The sequence below is a fragment of the Daldinia childiae genome (assembly GCF_008694065.1).
Source record: "Daldinia childiae strain JS-1345 chromosome Unknown Scaffold8, whole genome shotgun sequence".
Lineage (NCBI taxonomy): Eukaryota > Fungi > Ascomycota > Sordariomycetes > Xylariales > Hypoxylaceae > Daldinia > Daldinia childiae.
In genome coordinates this window covers 1400868-1420405 of record NW_022984649.1, presented here as the reverse complement: position 1 = coordinate 1420405, position 19538 = coordinate 1400868, and the positions used below count along the sequence as shown (strand labels likewise).

General features: G+C 45.5%; 3 protein-coding genes across 3 annotated transcripts; 2 read left to right on the top strand and 1 right to left on the bottom strand.

The window, feature by feature from the left end:
- Positions 1-2609: 2609 nt before the first annotated feature.
- Positions 2610-3601, top strand: GL218_07149 (uncharacterized protein; the record flags this gene model as incomplete). The annotated part of the gene is made up of 2 exons (XM_033583894.1): positions 2610-2803; positions 2944-3601. 2 exons carry the CDS (start codon positions 2610-2612, stop codon positions 3599-3601), a joined length of 852 nt encoding a protein of 283 aa, XP_033433220.1.
- Positions 3602-4526: 925 nt separating this feature from the next.
- On the top strand, positions 4527-9770 carry GL218_07148 (ATP-dependent DNA helicase hus2/rqh1; the record flags this gene model as incomplete). Its single annotated transcript, XM_033583893.1, has 3 exons — positions 4527-4689; positions 4745-8571; positions 8622-9770. 3 exons carry the CDS (start codon positions 4527-4529, stop codon positions 9768-9770), a joined length of 5139 nt encoding a protein of 1712 aa, XP_033433219.1.
- Positions 9771-12945: 3175 nt separating this feature from the next.
- On the bottom strand, positions 12946-16140 carry GL218_07147 (uncharacterized protein; the record flags this gene model as incomplete). The annotated part of the gene is made up of 1 exon (XM_033583892.1): positions 12946-16140. The coding sequence occupies one exon, from the start codon at positions 16138-16140 to the stop codon at positions 12946-12948; it is 3195 nt and encodes a 1064-aa protein (XP_033433224.1).
- Between the last annotated feature and the right edge of the window lie 3398 nt (positions 16141-19538).

The window sequence follows — 19538 nt, the reverse complement described above, 5'->3', positions numbered from 1 at the left end:
TTATTATATATATACATAATACGATATATATTCAAATAACTTCATGAATATAACGTTTCAAGTATTATGATTGGTATCATTTTATAGCCTTAATTAATGCGAAAATAACAATCCAAGTTGCATGTTTATAAGATACGTATTGGATAGTCTATCCGTTGTTGAAATACCTATCTATAGCATTTTTAAGGTGGTGGTCTTGAAGGGTATCACGTATTATCCTCTCGACACAACACCTAGTCACTTGATATTAATACTAGTACAATATACCAGTTTGAAGACATATAAGGATGCAACTTGGATCATTATTTTCGCATTAATTGAAGCTATAAAATGATACCAATTATAATTTTTAAAATAGGATATTCGCGAAGTTATTACAGTGTATAAGTTGTATCCTGTATATTTACGTATTTGTATATATTTAAGGTTAAAGTAAAGGTTGAATCTTATTGGTTATTATTTCTAGTTCGTGGGGAAAGGGAAAGTAGCCTGCAATGTATTGAATAATGCTTATATTTTTTAATATCTTTACGAATTCAAGGTCAAGTTATATAAGACCTAGGTTGAAATTTTTGTCTTTTTTTAATAAAAATACCAATACCAATTTTAAGTAATTCGAACGTATATTAGTAGAGTTATCCCCATATATTACCTTATGAATTGTGTATATAGTAGAAATAGCCGAACTTATACTGTAATCTTAATGTTACTATTACCTTATTTGATATAGTGCGTCTGACTTTTTTGATTTTGGCACAGTTGGACTAATAGTCCACCGTAACCTTAGGTAGGTTTTCGATTTCGATTAGCGACATTTGTCGCTGAATAGATAGGGAGAGCTCCACCAAATTGGATACCTATCCCCTGTCTCCTTTGTCCCCCACGTACCCGGGGCTGGTACATACATACAGCTTTGATGTGCATATACATACATATGATGAAATCCCAAGCTTGCTTTATCCAGCCTTACCATCAGGAGTGACAAATCATACCTCAGCCTTACGAATGTTTACTCGGTTAACCAAACTACGACCTTTGTATCAATGTAACGGTATTTTTAATCGCGTGGATGAATATTGGTGGTTGACGACTGGATGCGTTTATTATATGTGGCGTAGACGGACAATTATTTACTTTTGAGATTTCCGATATTAAATATCCTCTCATTTTAAACCCATTATCCGGAATCAGAGGGTTCATACCTAGGTAGATCAGTATCGGATACGCCAGAAAGAAAGGAACATATAAATAAGGGTATTCATGCGAAGTACCTAAACCTGCCAACTATATGATGCATATGTGCCATCATATTAGTGTTTTAAACTAGGCTAGGGCTTGTAAATAATGATGTTTAAGAGAACGCTGCGCGTTGTGTTTTAGGATTTGCGTCTTAGCATAGGTTTCAGTGTTTCCTACGATAAAATCATCAAGTGGTTTAAACATTCTACACCTAAACTTCAGGTTTTTGAGTCTGTACTGGTATTCTGTTTTAGTATCGCCGAGCAACAAATATAGCGTCCCCTCGAGCTGGACGCTACGTTTCTTATTTCTTTCTCACCGCTCGGTCTGGGCGATTACGGATGTCATTATGCTCCTGCTAGAATAAGAATTCGATCAGTTCTCCCGCGGTAATTCCATAGTGCTTCCGCGAGCTTAGACCGAGTTACGTCTCGGTCGTCGTAGCCGCTGCCATGGTATCGCGGATCTTAGCCGTTCTTAAGAAATATTCTCAGGAGCTGGTACGGAATGGTCATGGCAACTCTATTAATAGCGGATCGGTTACTAGCTACGGATCTCGGAGTATCCACTCGGTAGTCGGCCTTGTGAGTGTAAGAATGAGAATGACATTTGGCAAGTAGTGTAGGTTAGAGCCTCATTAGTTGAAGTCGAGAAAAGGCTAGGACTAGTATCGAAGGAGCTAGCGTCATATCGTATAGTTATATGTTTATAGGGCGTTCTGGACTCACTCCATGGATGCTTAATATCTTCAAAGTGTCGGCTATCTCTACGATATGCACTGTGAAACCTGCGAGGCTCCTTAACACTGCGACAACCTCAACATTATCTAAACTATTTGTTGGGACCCCCTTTATCTTACCGAAACATTCTATAGCCATTACTGATGAGCTGTTCATGGGCTTTGATAATTTTTGCTGCAAGCAATAAGTCTGGTAGGATCTCGGACCGGCTCGGTGGGGCCGTGTTCCGGTAGTTTAAAAGTTGGAATTGAGAAGCGGTGCCGTCACCAGGCTCGATTCGGATGCTAGGTACCTGTTAAAGCTTCGGTTTATATCCTTTTGCATCGGTTGTCGGTTAACAACCTGGAACAAGATTCTTTCACACTGAATCTGAATGATGTCTAGGACACTGGGGCTGTTGTATTTTTTATGGAAGCCGCACCGACTAAGACATTCGAACGGCTCGGGTTCCCAATATGTGAGTTGTATACCTGTGGCGAGTCAATAAAGTCGGTGTGATTCCTCTTGTTTACTAAATCCTGCCTATGCGTGACTTGCAACTTTCCCTCTTCGTGATAACATTTCCTCGAAAATTTTGATACTTAAAAGTTTCCTGCTGCTTGTTATTTAAATATTCCCCTATTGGAAAACATGGCAGATCTTAAGGTCGACAACCCTCAGAATACCGAACAGAGAAGATCAGATAGTGTACAGACTACCAGGTCCAGCTCTGATTCGACTTTGTCGTCTGATATGGACTCTATATTTTCGAGAGCGTGGTGCCATATGCTGGAGCCTGTTCGTCCGTCCGGGTTTGCTGAGCTCGAGCTACTTATCCTAACCTTGTAAGCAATTCCCCGTGTAAACCAAAGTCGAAAGACTGGAGAGATATCAGGAACTAGTAGATATCTATATCGACCAATTGGATGGTTATGGTTTCGTGAAATGTATTTAGGTATGTTGGCTAACACATGCTTGCTATTAGTTGCACGGGTATGCAAGATGCCATCTCTTTTCCCGACTACCACTGCTTCGCATCAAACCAGACAGGAAATACGGTTTTCCTCATGCTGGCTATCATACTACCTCATCTTAACGGCGAAATGTTTATCACGGCAAACATTGGGTCAGCTCTGGGTTTCTTCCTCTTGGGTGGATGGTTGACAGGTCAGATTAGCCACCTCGTTGGCCCACGGCTAAGACTCTGGCTCGTCTGCTGCAACTTCATCCAGTCATGCTTGGTATTCGGAGCAGCGGCTATGCAATACCAACACGGAGCAGGATTAAAGGGTGGCGACGCCGTGATAGTTGTGGGACTTCTGGCATTTGCTTCTGGGAGCCAGGTTGTACAGTCGCGATCCCTCCAGATGACGGAGATAAGCACAGCGATGGCTACGGCCGCGTGGATCGACCTGCTAATCGATCCTAAACTCTTCAAGTTAAATAATAGGCCACGTACAAGGCGTGCCATGTTTCTCGCGACGCTTGTCCTCGGGTCACTCGCAGGTGCAGGTATTTACCGATCTGCCGGATCTTGGGTAGCCATTTTGGTATCGGCTGCTGGGAAGATGCTTGTGACGGGAATGTATTTATTCAACGGTGCTGATAAACCCAAGACGACGTCCGGCCAAGATGCTTGCTAGGTGTATTATGCGGATATATTATTAGATACTGAAGAGCGAATATCTATAGACAATATAGGTACTTATTATACTTAATTGATACCATATGAGTGAGGTGAAGTTTGGAGTTTGAAAACTGTAGGGGCTGCACTAAGGAGGTGATGACTTGGTAATGAGATAACGGGTAGGAGATAGCTTACATGATCTTATGACCTAAAGTATTTACTTACCTCATATGTATCAATTAACTATTAGTTCAACCTTATCGTGGTAAGGTTCTAGTTGAAACTCTATTGAAACTCTTTACCTACCTCTTGACGATTTATTCATTGAATGCTTATCTAATACATAGTACTATGCATTCATCATGGACGGCCCCATAATTTTATCTTGCTCTTGCTGCAAAACGCGGCATTGCTAAATTGAATCACCTGCACGCGCGACTTAGTGTCACATGGTCTAAGCTTTTTTAGAGGGTCTGTCGTGAATTCGGACTTCTCAGAGTAACACTCAACATTATCACTATCACTTAGATTTCGAAGAGAGGGGATTACATACTATGTCCTATTAGGGTTTCCTTTTTCGCAGCAATTGATTCTAAAATTCTCATGGAGCTTCTGTGGAACATAGGTTCCAAGGCGCCTTCATGACTCGAAATAATCTTCGCGATCACTTAAGTTGGTTACTTGCGAATGTTGCTCTAACCGCGCCAAACGCGCCTATTCTACCACCCGCTCGAGACCAACCATCCTCCGATATACCCTCCTCCTCTCTCACCCATTCGAATTCCCGGCGCTCCGAAACGCGTACGAAAGACGTTACTGAACCATCTCTATATCCAGTTCTTCCAGACATCCACTCTTTACACACTGAGCCGTCTGATGGGTCGACGAAACCGGTGGCGAGACCGCTCGAAGTATCCGGGGGGGGTGCGGTAGGAGAAAGGATGGGACGATTAACTTCGAAATCTGGCTCGAAACGGCCTGCTCTTATTCTACGTCAGGAGCAATTGCTTACCCCGATATCTACAAGCGGAGGCGCGGGGTTAGGATTGGGGTCGGGAACGGGATCCCTTGCTAAAGAATATGCTGCATTGTTGAAGAACTCAGGTCGGATTCTCCGTTTGCTCAACATTATGAAAGTGTGGCTAAGAGAAAATTATAGGCGTTGCAAATTCCGCTAAGAAGAGGACTTCGCCCCGGCAGCAATTTCCGACTCCAGGGCCCACACTCGGAAGCGATTGTACCTTTGACACGGTCGACCTAACCAACGAAGACGAACTGACTTCGACGAATTCTGTTGCATTCGGGAGCAACACTGGGCTATGGCGGGAAGATTTTGCTACTCGACCCGGTCCAGCCTCCACTACCACCGCGCCCTCGGTTGCGTTCGGAACCGACATTATAATATGGGAGGAGGAGCATGCTATGCGAGCAGAGCCAACCCATACGACTGAGAACTCGGTAGCGTTTGGGAGCGATGTTATGATATGGGAGGAGGAACGTGCTGCGCGGCCTGCGCCGCTAACCCCTAAACGAGGTAAAAAGAGAAAATGTGACCAAATCAGTCAACCGCCTACTACCACTTCCGCTGAAACAGATGATTTCCCCGATATCTACGAAGTTTTGTCCGAGGAAGAATCCATGCACTCTCACCTCAAGAAATCTCCATCTAAATCGCCAGCCAAGACGAAGCTAAAGACGACAGCTAGTCAATCACCATCGAAGGCTGTAACTTCGTCCAGGAAAGACACGATCCGGCGAGCTAAAAAAGAAGAAGTTACGGATGACTCTTTGTCCGCTTCTGAGCGTATTATAAAGCGGTCTCCTGCTAAGCTATCACTGAAAAATGTTGTTCCTTATGACGTAACAGATACCGAGGATAGGCGTGCGACGTCTTCCGAGCATGATTCATTTTCGGAAGATACCCCGGAGACTCCCAAAGCGCGAACGGCACAGACGACGCGGAAATCCAGAGTTTCAAAGCCTGATAACCGAGTTATCAAGGACTCAGACGATGAGCTTATGACGCCCCCTACTTATGACGCACCAGATAGCACAGCTCACTCAAGTAGTCGCCCTAAGACTTCTATTCGGATATCTCAGGATGCTGATGATGAGGTTGTTGCCTACGATACACCATCGAAGCCGAGGCAGGTAACCCAGAATGAGAGGCGCACGCCGTTCCGCTCATCCCGGAAACCCGAGCAGCACGCATCCTCCCAAGTCAGTATGGCCAGAGGCTATGACCAGGAACCGGAAGCTGGCCCCTCACAGAGATCTCAGTTGATGAGTGAACCAACTATCGTGATTGATGAGGACGAACACGATACCATTTTAGAACTATTCCTCGCCCAACCTTTAGTCACCATCGAAAAGGCGAGAGAATTGCTGGAAAAAAAGCTACAGGACAACAAAGATGCATATAAGGAGTCCTTAAAAAGTGGTAACCTTGGGCCTAGAAGTCGTCTCAAGCAGGAGAAAGAGCGACTAGCACGACAACAGGCAGCTTTGGGCGACCTCTCAAGGGACTTTCGTTCTTACGAGGAAATTCTCCTCAAGAAGGAAGCCTTAATTTCGCGGATTTCAGACGCCTACGACCAAGACCTAGATACACAGGACGATGAAGCCCGTCTTGAAGAATTAGAGGATTTGCTTAAAGAACGCCGATCAATCCTAAAGCCCAGCCTTCTAAAAGCCGGTATCGACAATCGGAGTTTTTTTGAGGCTAATGAGACCCGTAGCACCGAAGCCGAGCATCCCAATCCTATTGTACGTGCAACTCAACCAGCCAGACCTGCGCCGCCGACGAGCTTCTCGGGGGAGTCGACACTTATCCCACGAGGTAGTACTCAAGTAATTCTTCAAACCCAACTTTCTCATCAAACAGACGATTCTTTCCCAATCCCAGGGCGAGATTATGACGAATTGCCGGAGAGTGCTGCAGGAAGACCCCGTCGCCAGGTCGCTTCTCCTATCCCGAAAGATAGTGAACTAATTGATGAGCAACTGCCATTTACTATAACTAGCAATAGTAGGCCAGCAAAACCCCCCACTCGTCAGAAACCACCTGTAGCCATAAGTCAGGATCCCTATGATTTTGGTGATGATGATGATCCATTCGATGATCCGTTCCCCCCAGTCAGTCGACACGTACCAACGAGGACGACAAATTCTCAACTAGGAGGCCTTAAGGGCCATAAGAGCCCGACTAAAGCAAAGTCTAACCAACAGCAAGGCTACCAGAGCGACTACAGCGACGATGTTGACATGGTTCAAGTTGCAGAGGAGCTTGAACAACGCCGTCAATCATCATCGGAGAATAGACCGCCTAGAACTCATCGTCCTGTCCTTTCGGAAACGTCTGGAAACGTGGGGGTACGACCTCAGAAAGTAGCCATCGCGAAGATTATAGACCCATCGATGTCAGCACATATTCCACGTGAACTTAAAAACCGCCCGTGGTTTAAAGATGTCAAAAAGGCATTGAAAGATAGGTTTAGAATGACTGGGTTCAGGCATAACCAACTCGAGGCAATCGATGCCACCCTAGCGGGTAAAGATGCATTCATTCTAATGCCTACAGGAGGTGGCAAATCCCTCTGCTACCAACTCCCGGCTGTGATCACAAGTGGAAAGACGCATGGCGTTACAGTTGTCGTATCCCCCCTTATCAGCTTGATGCAGGATCAGGTGCAGCACCTCAAAGCGTTGAATATTATGGCTTCTGCCTTCAGCGGCGAGTTATCCCAGTCAACCCGTAACGAGATCATGGATAATTTGAAGAAGAGCCATCCTGAACATCATGTGCAGCTTTTATACGTCACCCCCGAGATGATCAATAAGAGCAGGGCTTTCCTAGACGGTCTGACCACTCTTTATGAAAACAAGAAGCTTGCGCGTCTCGTAATTGACGAAGCCCACTGTGTAAGCCAATGGGGTCATGATTTTCGCCCTGACTACAAGGAACTCGGCAGCTTCAGAGAAACGTTCCCCGGTGTACCCCTAATGGCTCTTACGGCTACTGCAACAAAGAATGTTATTCTAGACGTGAAGCACAATCTAGGTATCGAGACATGCCAGGAATTTTCACAAAGCTTCAATCGTCCCAATCTCTACTACGAGGTTTTGAAGAAGGAAAAGGATAGCGTTGGAAGCATTGCCGAGCTAATCAATTCAAAGTACAGCGGGAAGACGGGCATCGTATATACTCTCTCCCGTAAATCGGCGGAGAAGATTGCTGAGAAGTTGCGAGGTCACGGAATCGCCGCTCAGCACTATCACGCAAGCATCAAAGCCCACGAGAAGGTAAGCGTCCAGACAAGTTGGCAAGCCGGTGAAACCAAGGTCGTTGTAGCAACTATAGCCTTTGGAATGGGGATCGATAAGCCTGATGTTCGCTTCGTTATTCATCACTCTATTCCTAAGAGCCTCGAAGGATACTACCAGGAGACTGGCCGTGCTGGTCGAGATGGGTTACCTTCCGAGTGTTATCTATACTTCAACTATGGCGATGTATCCTCCCTGAGGCGGATGATTACCGACGGCGATGGTAACGAGGAACAGAAGGAGAGGCAGAGGAATATGCTAAATACTGTGGCTGCCTTCTGCGACAATCAAAGTGACTGCCGACGGGTGGAGATTCTCCGTTATTTTGGAGAAGCATTTGACAAAGAGCAGTGCGGCAAGACCTGTGATAATTGTCTGAACGAGGAGGTTTTCGTGCAAAAGGACTTTAGCGAGTATGCAGTTGCGGTTTTATCGATTATGAAGTCCCAAGGAAAGCTCACGCTCATTCAATGTACGGATTTCTTGATGGGAAAGAAAAAAATATCGGACTACAAACCGGGAACGGAACAATATCGTGGGATCGCCAAGCAGATGCAGAAACATGACATACATCGAATCGTCGACCGACTCGTCGCAGAGGATGCATTGAGGGAAGAGAACATCTTCAATAACAAATCTAGGATGGCTATTCAGTATTTTAAGGTAAGGAACCCTTGATATATAGCCGCTTTTTGCTAACTGTTTTGCTATAGGTTGGGCCTAGGGCGCGTGTCTTCTTAAATAGTCAACGCCAGCTTTTCCTGACTACCCGAGTTAAGGACAAGGATAGTCAAGGCGGTACATCCAAGAGGCAGACACGAATTAGCCAACCGGCTACTGCTGCAACGAAGCGGTCCGCCCCTAGCCATATCCCATCTACGAACGTGTCATCGCCTGTTCTGGGTAGAGACCGTAAGAAGAAGGGGAAGGCCTTAATGATATCGGAAAACGAAGATAGCGACGACGAGTATTCCAGATTCAGCAATGGGTATGCTAAAGATGGGTTTGTGGTCCCTGATGATGATTCTAATGACGACTTCGAGACGATGCCTCCCCCACGATCTAGAGCCCGATCCCAACGATCTACGCTCGGGCCTCCAATATCCCATGATGCGCGTATGGACAGTGTTGAGTTATCCGGCCTATATGACGATATCCTCCATAGCTTTCTTAAGGAGGCTAAAGATCTGGAAGAGAATTTGCGAAATTCAAGGAATTTGCGCTCGCCTATTTTTACCGAGCAACAACTCCGCGAAATGGCTATAAGATGGACTATTTCTCTCGATAAGATGCACTTGATTCCTGGTATTAACAATGATAAGGTGGATAGGTACGGTAGTAGAATGCTACCCTTAATACGGCAATACCATCAGCGATATCGAGAGATCATGGGCCAGACGAGCTCTCAGGCTGCTGCTACTGCGTCTGGCTCTCGCGATGTCGTTGACCTCGTGTCAAGTGACGACGGTATGGATGATATCGAGGATGATGGGGAAGAAGACTTCGATGACCCGGGTGCGATATCATCCTACTTCGTACCTCCATCTGAGCATACAGGCCGAGCAGCTACGTCATCCCGTGCATATCCTACGCCATCTGCGGCTCGGTCGTCAAAGGGAACTACATGGCGCGGAAGTAAGAAGCCGTTCCAGCGTCGATCATCCGGGGGCTCTACCAGAGGAAGCAAGCCATACGGTGGTGTTAAGAAGAAAGCCACTGCTGGTAGTCGAAAGACTACATCCTCAACCGCTTTCGGCGGATCAAGACGAGCGGGAAAATCAACAGGCGCGGGGGCTAGCGGTGGTAGTAGGGCGAGATCACAGGGTGTAAGCCATAGCGGTATCGGACTTATGGAGCATTAAGAAATCGAGCTTTTATCGATTCATTGAATGGAGCGTGTTATATAAAATTACTACGTCGCGCGTTTTATGCTTGTTGCATGATATGGACGATCGCATGAATAGGGTAGGGGGGACTGGACTGGCGTACGTGAAGGCGTCTTGATATTCTTTAATGGTGTTTTTAACTAGCTAAGGCACGCTTGCATGCGTGCGTTCATCTTGTTATTTTCAAACTTACCTAACCTATAGTTCTACTTCGACGTGGACTATGAACCAAACGATGCCTTTTATTTCCCGGCGTTGGGGTAGATAGATACCTAGATACCTGGACGTCTTTGGATGGTGTTTATGACTTCACTGCGAGGGATAGTTTACTTAGTGTGCGAGTTGTGTCTTTAGGATTGAGTGTTGAGGAGGTAGGAAGAGAATAGAAGAGAGATAAAATACGATATTATTATTATTCAACGTATATGTCCTAAGGACTAGAAAACTAATCACAAACAAGTGTCACGATGATATATTAGCAATATTATTTCTATAGTGAAGACTAGTGTATGTCTGTCATTATTCATTACATCAATAAAATCGTTGATGAGTATCTCACCCATTTGACGCCTATCCGACGAACTATCAAAATACACATAAATGTCATTTATATTCACCAAAAAACTTCGTAACCAACTATATAAGATATACACTTCCCAAATATAGTTTGACTACCAGGTCCCCATAGCTTCTCAAAGACCCTTGGGTTTCTGTCTACGATCCTGTATCCACGAAATTCATCAGTACGAGCACTATAGAAATGTCTCACGCCGGCGTAGTCCTCCTCGTGGATAGAGTATATATTTAGATCCAGGCGATGTTTCATGACCGAGAGGTTATTGCGCCGGCCAAGCTGATATGACGGGAAATATGCATCATCTGGGTCACTTTGCGAGGATTCGTGCCGTAGCCCAAGGATGTGTCCGAGTTCGTGGCAAAAGGCAATGGCCATGTGCTCTAACGATGGCTCTTCGAAGCATGATTGATACACAAATAGTCGCTGGTCTCGTGGAGTGCGGGGGTAGAAAGCTAAAGCTAAAGTTCTAGGCTTTTCACTATAGTAGCTCATGTATGTAAGCCGGATTAAGGCTGGTTGGTCGTCTGGAACGTACTGGAATTGTATGCCAACATCGCCTTTGTTCCATTCTATAGCCGCCTGGTAGAGACTGTTACGGGCATGTTCCAATGTGAAGTCGTTAGGAAAGCTATCCTGGTCGACATTATATGTCAGTATAGACCCCGGTGTCCATCGATATATTTGGTTGTCAGCTCCTACGTCGATAACTACATGGGCTGGGGGGCTTGGTTGGTAGCGAGAGAAGGTTAGCCATTTCGATGCAAGACTTCTCAAACCAGCACACGCCCGAATAATTAAATCGAAAATAATAGGATTCAACGGTAGAGAGCCCCAAATTCGAACGCTATTGGATGTGACCTGCGGCTTTGGCTGGTTATCGGTTGCAGTGTGATTTGAGTTATAATTTTCCACGTCTCGGCTTGGACGGGTGTCTGAAGACGTAAACTATTAAATGAAATACGTAGATAGTTAGATTAATAAATTAGAGGGAAAATATTTTAGTAGCTTACTACCTAGAGCACAAACCTGTTCCATTCGCTTAATCCTTTTTGTATAGGTAGTCTTGTTATATACTATCAGGGGTATCTTTCTGCTAAACGCAACAGATCCACTACCTAGGTAATTACTGAGAGTCAAACTTTGAAACTACCTATTAACTATTGGAGACTTTAGAAGTAAGAGTAAGCTTCGTTTCCCGCCAAGTCAACGCTAAGTTAATCATTTAATTTGAATTGTGACTCTAATATTATAATAGGAAAGTTAGCAAAAGGAGGGTAGTTAATATATAACAGGCACGTAAAGCCTAGCAAGATGTTCAATATTGCAAAATACGGGTTCGGAAAATTCGCGGGCTATCCGGAAGGTGCTTGTCGTTAAAGGAATACTTGTTCGAGTAAGGATTAAGCTAGAATATTCAAAAACTTTACACCTTGGAATACTAATTATAGGAATATTTTTATACTGGTTATACTCTATAGACTCGTAACTCTTCTGTTATCATATAAGGTACCTATGTTTCACTGTTGCAAGCCGGAGATATCCCTCTTATATACTCGTAAGATATATATGCGGTTTAATCTAGAAAGACGGGTTGATTTTTAAAAAAGATCCCTCGAGGACCTAAATAGGGGTAGGGATGAATCCTATTGGAAGCCGACGTGACTATCATTTAAAACACAACGCTATGGCTTGACACCAATTATCAAATTTATAGACTACGCCTGCCTGCTTATCCCGACTAGCCTCTCCCATTCATACCATACGCCGCTGGATGTCGAAAAAAACGACCGATGAATGAATGCGCTACGTAGGTACAGTAGATAGTAGATATATATCGTACAACACAATACTTGCTTCTGGTCCCGGGGTTCATCGTCCCTCTCGCCCAGAGGGACGATGAAATACCCCTCCGCCTCACCTTGTCTTCTCGCCAAGACTCCCACGAGTCTTTCTCTCTCTCTCTCTCTATCTCTCTTGCACACATCTCTCCCTTGGCATGCTCAATCTGTTCAGCCTCTAGAACCGCAAAAGCGCCCATTCGCCCCTTTAGTTATATGCTAAAGACTGCCCCCTCTCTCCAAAGAATGCTTATAGTAGGGATGGGGGTTTGGATATAATAAAAAGACATAAATAATAGGTATCACTGTAATGGAACCATATCCATGATGACCCCTGTTGAAACCTAAAAATACCCTAAGAACGCCTTGGCCCACCTCCGCATTTACCATGCTGCGTCTACCCTCGTTTCCGCGTCAAGTATGGCGGGATGAATATGGATAATGTGATGTATAATCCAAACTCCAAGGGAAACGTAGCGGCTTAGCTCGGTCGCCTCATGCCAACGAGATTCGTGTTGGCCGCTAATCCATTAACGATTGTATAACTTGAATGCTAGTAAGGCTGAAAGAAAAACAATAGTCTTTCATGATGTTATTGATGCAGAATCGAAGACAAGATAAGCCCGTCTTGCGGGACTCCGACAAATAGGATAGTACAAGGGAGTGATCTGGTCCTCTCCGTCGTTACGCTCGATCCGACTCGCGAGACTATCTAGCAAGATAACGTGTTCATTACTTAAAAGTGCCAACGGGGTTTGTTATCTTTTGACTTCGATTCTATTATGGTGCTACCCCTGTGCATAGCAGCACGTGCCGCAGCGGTAGCCTGTGGGCTGTGGCGGCCAGTTGAATCGTCCATCTTCGACTTAGGTTGAGGGAGTAAACTAGTGCGACGGTTGCTCATCGACAAGGAACTAGCCGATCGCCTAGCATCGCTCAGACCAAAATCTAGCCTTGGTGGCTGGAGTGAAGCTCTTCGACTATCAAAGGTAGAAGACCCTTGTGCTGCGAACCGAGCCTTAGCCGCAGACGGCGGGACAGATTGTCCCGCAGAAGCAGCAGCATTAATCCGGTCACGGAAGGAGAGCCGAGATGTACTCTTCCTAGGAGGCGTGTCCTCAGGAGCTGGTGAGGATGAAGTTGCCATTGCTAATGGACTGCGGAGAGGAAGCTTCGAGCCCCCAGGAGACTGTCCAAGCGAGGATACAGAGCGCCCGGAAGATGTTTCTTTAGCATATGGACTAGGGGTAGTAAGGGTGAGCGGTTTGAAGTTATGTCCTACGTCAGAATCATTGGTATTTGTGGATGCATTCCATCGCGGGCGGCTATCAGCGGCATTGGAATTGGATCTTGGGAGACGGGTGAGAGGTGTGACACTACCACTTCGAGGCGGCGTGGTCAGGCTAGTAGTACTCGGTTGGAATGTAGAGAGTCGAGATCCAGGGGGCCGCCGTGAAGGGGGAGCTAAACTCGAACTACTTCTGCGAGCCGAAGCAGGCTGAGGCAGATGACTTCCGCCGCTGGTAGTAGTACGCCTCTTATGCTGTGTTAAGGAACTGTTTGACTCTAGACCTATGCTAGACATGACGACTGATGATGGCGGCGAACTTCCCGGAGTCTCATTGCCGCTAGCAATAGTTGATCTATCATTCGAGAGCATACTGGAGATCGAGTCTCGTAGCTGTTGGCTATGCTTTTTAGACTGAATCTCCTCTATGATGCCGCTTAGCCTTCTCATAGATTCTCTTGCTTCCTCCCACTTAGATTCTAACTCGTTGTGTAGCCGAAGAATTTCGCCGTTTACAGTAAGTCTATCATTAACACCCTTGTCGATGATAGATAGCACACGTTCGATTGCTGGCCCGTAATGTACTCTCTTTGCCTCGTAGCTCTCAATCTTCTTGCTCATCGCCGCGGGACTGGAGTGCTGTAAACCTTGGTCCACTGCCTCGTACACCTTTGCCATACTCCGGTCTACAGACTCGATCATCTTCTGAGCTTGCCTACCAGCACCGCGGAAAACGAGAACCCACTTGTCCTCGCCAAGCTCCTTTCTAAGGGATTCGGCGTCCTTCTCAAGTTTCTTGTAGCTAGCCTCCAAGCCTGTTCTCCTCATTTCTAGTTCTTCGCAGGCTGTCGGGAAAGCCCCAGAAGCTCTCGCTTCAAATACCGAGAGTCGCATGGGTAAAAAGTCCAACGATGCTCTCAGGGGCTGCATCCGCGCGAACAATGCAAGTAGGCTCGAATCATCTTGGGTGAGTGCGGGAGTTCCTGGAGAGCTTGGACTAAGCGGAAATGATGGTACACTAAATCGGTTATTACGCATGACAGCGGGTGGCGTCTCCTCCACGATGGTCTCTAGGTCGCCTATATCCATCCCATCCCCATTCGAAACAGCCATCATGGATTTGTGACGCCGTTCCTCCATTTCGAATATTAATCGGCTTAGCTCATCCATTTCGTTCTGAATATCGCCTAGAACCATATTCCATAGCTCCTCCCACTCCATAGCCGTTTCGACCTGGCCTTTAATATTATTCAGAGTGTGCCGAATCTTAGCCCACGCATTCATAATAGCTTCCATCTGGGTGACCGCTTTTTGAAGGTCCTCGCTGGATACGCTGGCAATATCTGGCCTGTTTTGCAGCTCTTCAATAGCGCCCACGTAGACATTGATAAGCCCTTCAAATCTTGTGATGGCGTTTTCTACTTCTTCATACCCTTCTCTGCCTCCGGCCGCGGCCCACTCGACATCATCATCGCTGTCTAGGCCTCCGATAACTTCAGAGGCTTTCGAGATCCAACTTCGTATTTGTTCAGCAGCTCCCAGTAAGGCCTTCGCCGCCGCTTGGGCCGTGGGAATAGCGGCGACCTTACTCGACAATAACTCGGCATCAGGCAGCTGAAGCGCAGTAAGCTGGGCAAGCTGGTTAGCAAACGACGCGCGGGATATCGTATATATGGACCCTGCACGCTGAAGACCGAGGGGGTTGAAGTAGGATGGTAAGTCGGAGGTAAAATCGGCAGGAGTTGCACTCCCAGGAGGCGTATCTTTAGGAGGCAGAGGAGGTGGCGTTTCGGAGTCGTCGACGATCTCTAATTTCGGAACGCGCGAGTCTCGTTTGATATGCTCTCTCCGGGTATCGAGCTGTGCTTTAGTGCCATTTCCATTCGTGTGGTCGGGCAATCGGTATTTGTTGGTGTCCATTTCCAATGGCGGCGCCTCTATTATCTCTGGTAGTAATTCGGGCTTGGAAGAGGATTCAACCTGAACGAATGAGGTAGGTCTTTCTTCCTCGATAGCACTCTTCCGTCGAAATGAGTCGCGACTAGATCTGGACCTTAACAATTGGAGAGGTGCACCAGCACCTTTCCAAGGACGACCGCGTCGCTCGACGACAAGCTCGGTAGAATTGTTTTGATGCTTTTGGTCGAGTAGCCGCAGCTGATCTTCTGGTAAGCGGCCGACGTTTTCATGGGATGGCGATGAGGGCAAAGACGAAGCCTGTCTTTGGCCACCGAAACCTAAAGCTTTGAGACGAGCTGCCAAGCCAGGAGAAGGTCTACGTGCTTGAAGATGCTTGGCCTTAATTGTGGGAGAATTATTATTATTATGAATGTTGTTATGGATGTCGGAAGGGAGAGGTCCTAGCTGTACCAAATTGGTCGGGACGTCAGAAAATGTCAAAAGATCGAGAGGCGGGTCGGCGGCATTTTGTTGTTGCTGTTCAGGATCAGGAAATCCTGGGTCCGAAAAAGCGGAGGCCGTCGGGGTGGTGGGAGATTGGCGAGAGGAAGAAAGCGGCCGGGTGATATAGTGTTGGCCGTGGAGATAGTTTTGTGATGGTGAAGAAGCTGGCACTGCTGCTGCTGCATCTGGTGCTGGTGCTGGTGCTTCTGCAGCTAGACTGGCTCCAAATGGGCCTGTCATTTACTGATATAAGTGATAAATGTTTTAGAATATATCACTTTATTATTTTTTTTATCCTTCTTTTTTTTTTCTTATTCGGGATTCTTAACCCTTCTTCTCTAGCGTCTAGATGAGGCAGCAGTCTGTGTTATTGCCCACTTCCTACTGCAGCTGCACAGACGTAGGTGATGGGCTCCTTGTTAGTTTTTTCTTACAGCCACGGGATGATCTCCTTTTTTTTCTGGGATAGAATTACACGTAACGTGGTCGGGACGAGGAGGAATTGGCGTGTCGGCGGAGTCGTACAGGCTTGATTGGTGTGGGGGGGAGCGCAGATTCGATGTACTGTCACAAATTAAGTACAGTAGCACTTTATGTCGTTCGTTACTTCTTCAGCGTATCTCCTGCCCTAAATCTTTTACACACCTTGTATAAGTAAAAGGTATGGTACTTACACATGCGATAAGTTGCTACAAACAAATTGAACCAATAATGCTTAGTTCGCAATGAAATTTCAGGCAGGTACCTCCAAATGTAAAGTACCTCCCCCTTTCAGAACGCAGTACCGTACTTGTGTAGCACCTAGCAAAGGCAAGGACGTGCGAAAAGCTTCCACTCAACCACTCAACTATCAGGCCGCCGTCTAATGACTTCCAATTCTAAGGGTCCGGTGGGTCGAACCAATTCCGGTGTATATTGGGTAATTCAGCACTGTCGCCGGTCGGTAATTGGTCCGTATTCTTTAAAACAGCCGTCTTCAAGCCTATCCGAAGCGATCGAAAAGTCCTCGATGATTCTACCCGGGTCGAGAGAGACCAATCACCTTGGTCACTTTAATAGAAGATACGACGCTAGTTTGGCGTTGTTGATTTTTATTTTATGGTATTCGTATCGGAGCTGCAGGTCGGAAGGCGTGGAACGAATGGCTACGCGTTATGTTTGATTGTAAGTCAACGTAAGGGCCTTTAGGTCGCGTGGTAATCTTGAAAACGTTGGAAGGTAAAGATGACAAAGTTTTCGTCTGTGTTAAGTTAAAAGATGTCAATGCCCAACCAGTTCAACTTCCAAGCCACATTAGCTGTCTCGGACCGTTGCACTCGGTCAGAATGAATGAAAAAAAGAAAAAAAGCAATGATTCATGCATCTGTCATAAACAAGTCAATTGGATATTGGCTTGCATATGATGGAGGCATGAGGCATATGAGGCATATGGTACTAATACAATATAAATATAATACATAGGGAATCACCAAAAGAGGGAGACGAATATGGTAAAAGGTAGAGATAAAGCCGCAAAATAACTTCGTCTTCTAAGGCTTCGTTTTTGTTTTATTAATAGTCAGCGAGGCAACTTGAAACTTTTCCTTCTCTCTTACCCCCGGGCGACAGCCATTTGTTCATCGGACCCAGTCTCTAGTAATCTCATTATTCCGCGATTCTGGTTTACTCCTCCGAGAATACCCCAGCAGCCCAGCAGCCCATCAGTCTGTCAGCCTAGCTAGCAGAAAACAATACATCTGTATGTATAAATGTAGTGAGGTTGTAATAACGAGAAATCAGTGTGGATATAATAGCGACAAGGTTCCCTTTGCGGATCGTGACACTAGCCGTCTAAACTATCCAAGCTATCCAAACTCTCCCGCTTTACTACAGTGACAAACCTGTTCGGCATATCATCGCAGTGCTTTCCTCATTTAGCGTTGAACCCATCCTTTATGTCGCCTTGCCATTTGGTTAAAGATCTCAACTGGCCATCCCTTGTAACCATTATGACAGCAAATATTAAAGAATAATACCTAAATGATACCCAGAAGTGTCTCGTGCACGCAAACCCCCAAGCATGCCACATGGTTTAGGAAGACTCATGGAACCGTTAGCCAGGCAGTTAGGACGCAAGGACCATGTCGCCCAGCATATGTATCTTATTCCGGGCCAGCTTTACTAGGATCGGGGAAGACGCAAAATGAACATTACGACGCTACAGAATTTTATCGAAATGAGGATGTGAATTGAACATATGTATTCACAAGTTTTCGAGTACTTAATAGTAAATTTATAATCCATGGAGTTTATGTCAACAATATCTATTATATGTAGAGTTAATTCTTCATTACTTGTTACAGATCTGTATGTGGTTTTCCTATAGATCATACGTACTGGGTACCTTAACCTAAGCTACCTAGGTACCTATCCTAGACCTTACGTCATCATACTGATTCCCAAATAGATATAATTAACTTGTCTAGGGGGTAAGTCTGGTCGTTACATATGTACGTTGAAGATAGAGTATCCCCTGGCTTCTAGAAGCGCTATCACACGCATTATGCATTACCTTGCTGCAGGACTGACAGTTGTCTATACGCTATTCGCGCTATTCGCGCTATTCGCGGGGTAATTGAACAATAGAATGTTGCTGATGTAGAGAGAAAGGATTAGACACAGTTACACAACTTGTCAACTTGTCAGACATCTCGATGAAAAAAACAAACCACCGTAATTAAAGGAGAAAAGGGGGACCCGTAACGTCAGACAGGCTTTCGTACCTACTCAACAATGTAATTAAATCTTATTGCCCAGTCAGACGAACGCACCGACTTCGATTACACAGTAGCTTAGCTTTCTAGACAATATATAAAACTATGCCATACACATTACCTACCTAACTAGCTACAAAGTCATTATTATGTTGAATAATCATCACCTTTATAGATGCCAATGATTTAGTTAAGGTGAGGACACATAAAGAATCCGAATGTAAAAGGATTCGCATTCATAGAGTTGTGACGTTAGTTAATATTAGATGATAGGGCACTAATAAGAGCATAAAAAAGGGGCAAAGACGGTTATCCTATTTCGTTTTACGCGTCTCCACTAACCGAGGACCGGCTCGACGCGAATAGAATAAAACTACCTTACTAAAAAAAAGATTGTACATACATTAGGTATGTAATCTTCTATATATGATCCCTGGTTCCTTCCCCGAAGTCCCACTTCCTTACGGATGCGTTGAATAATTGGGTAACGCTAGGCACGAAGTAGATAAGGTAAGATATTCCTTAATTGCCTTAATTGCCTTAATTGCTTTAATTGATTCTCATGGGGGGAAAACGGGAAACGGCCACATGTGTGATTGTTTATTCTTTATTCCCCGATACATGGACTTGAACATCAACCCTCATTTCATATCATTTACATTCTTCATATCTCTCGTAGATGCACAAGCTCATTCGAATATCAGGCAACGCTCTTTTCACCAAACTATAACTACCTAGGAGTATCTAACCCGAAGCTGTTGAACAGCCTTTGACCCACGCTCATTTGGCCCTGCCCTCTCCGCCTTTCGTTTTTTTCGCCCTTCTATTCTGATATCGAAATCTCCTCCGCGATTCGATCAACACCCGCAGCTACTAAATTTAAAC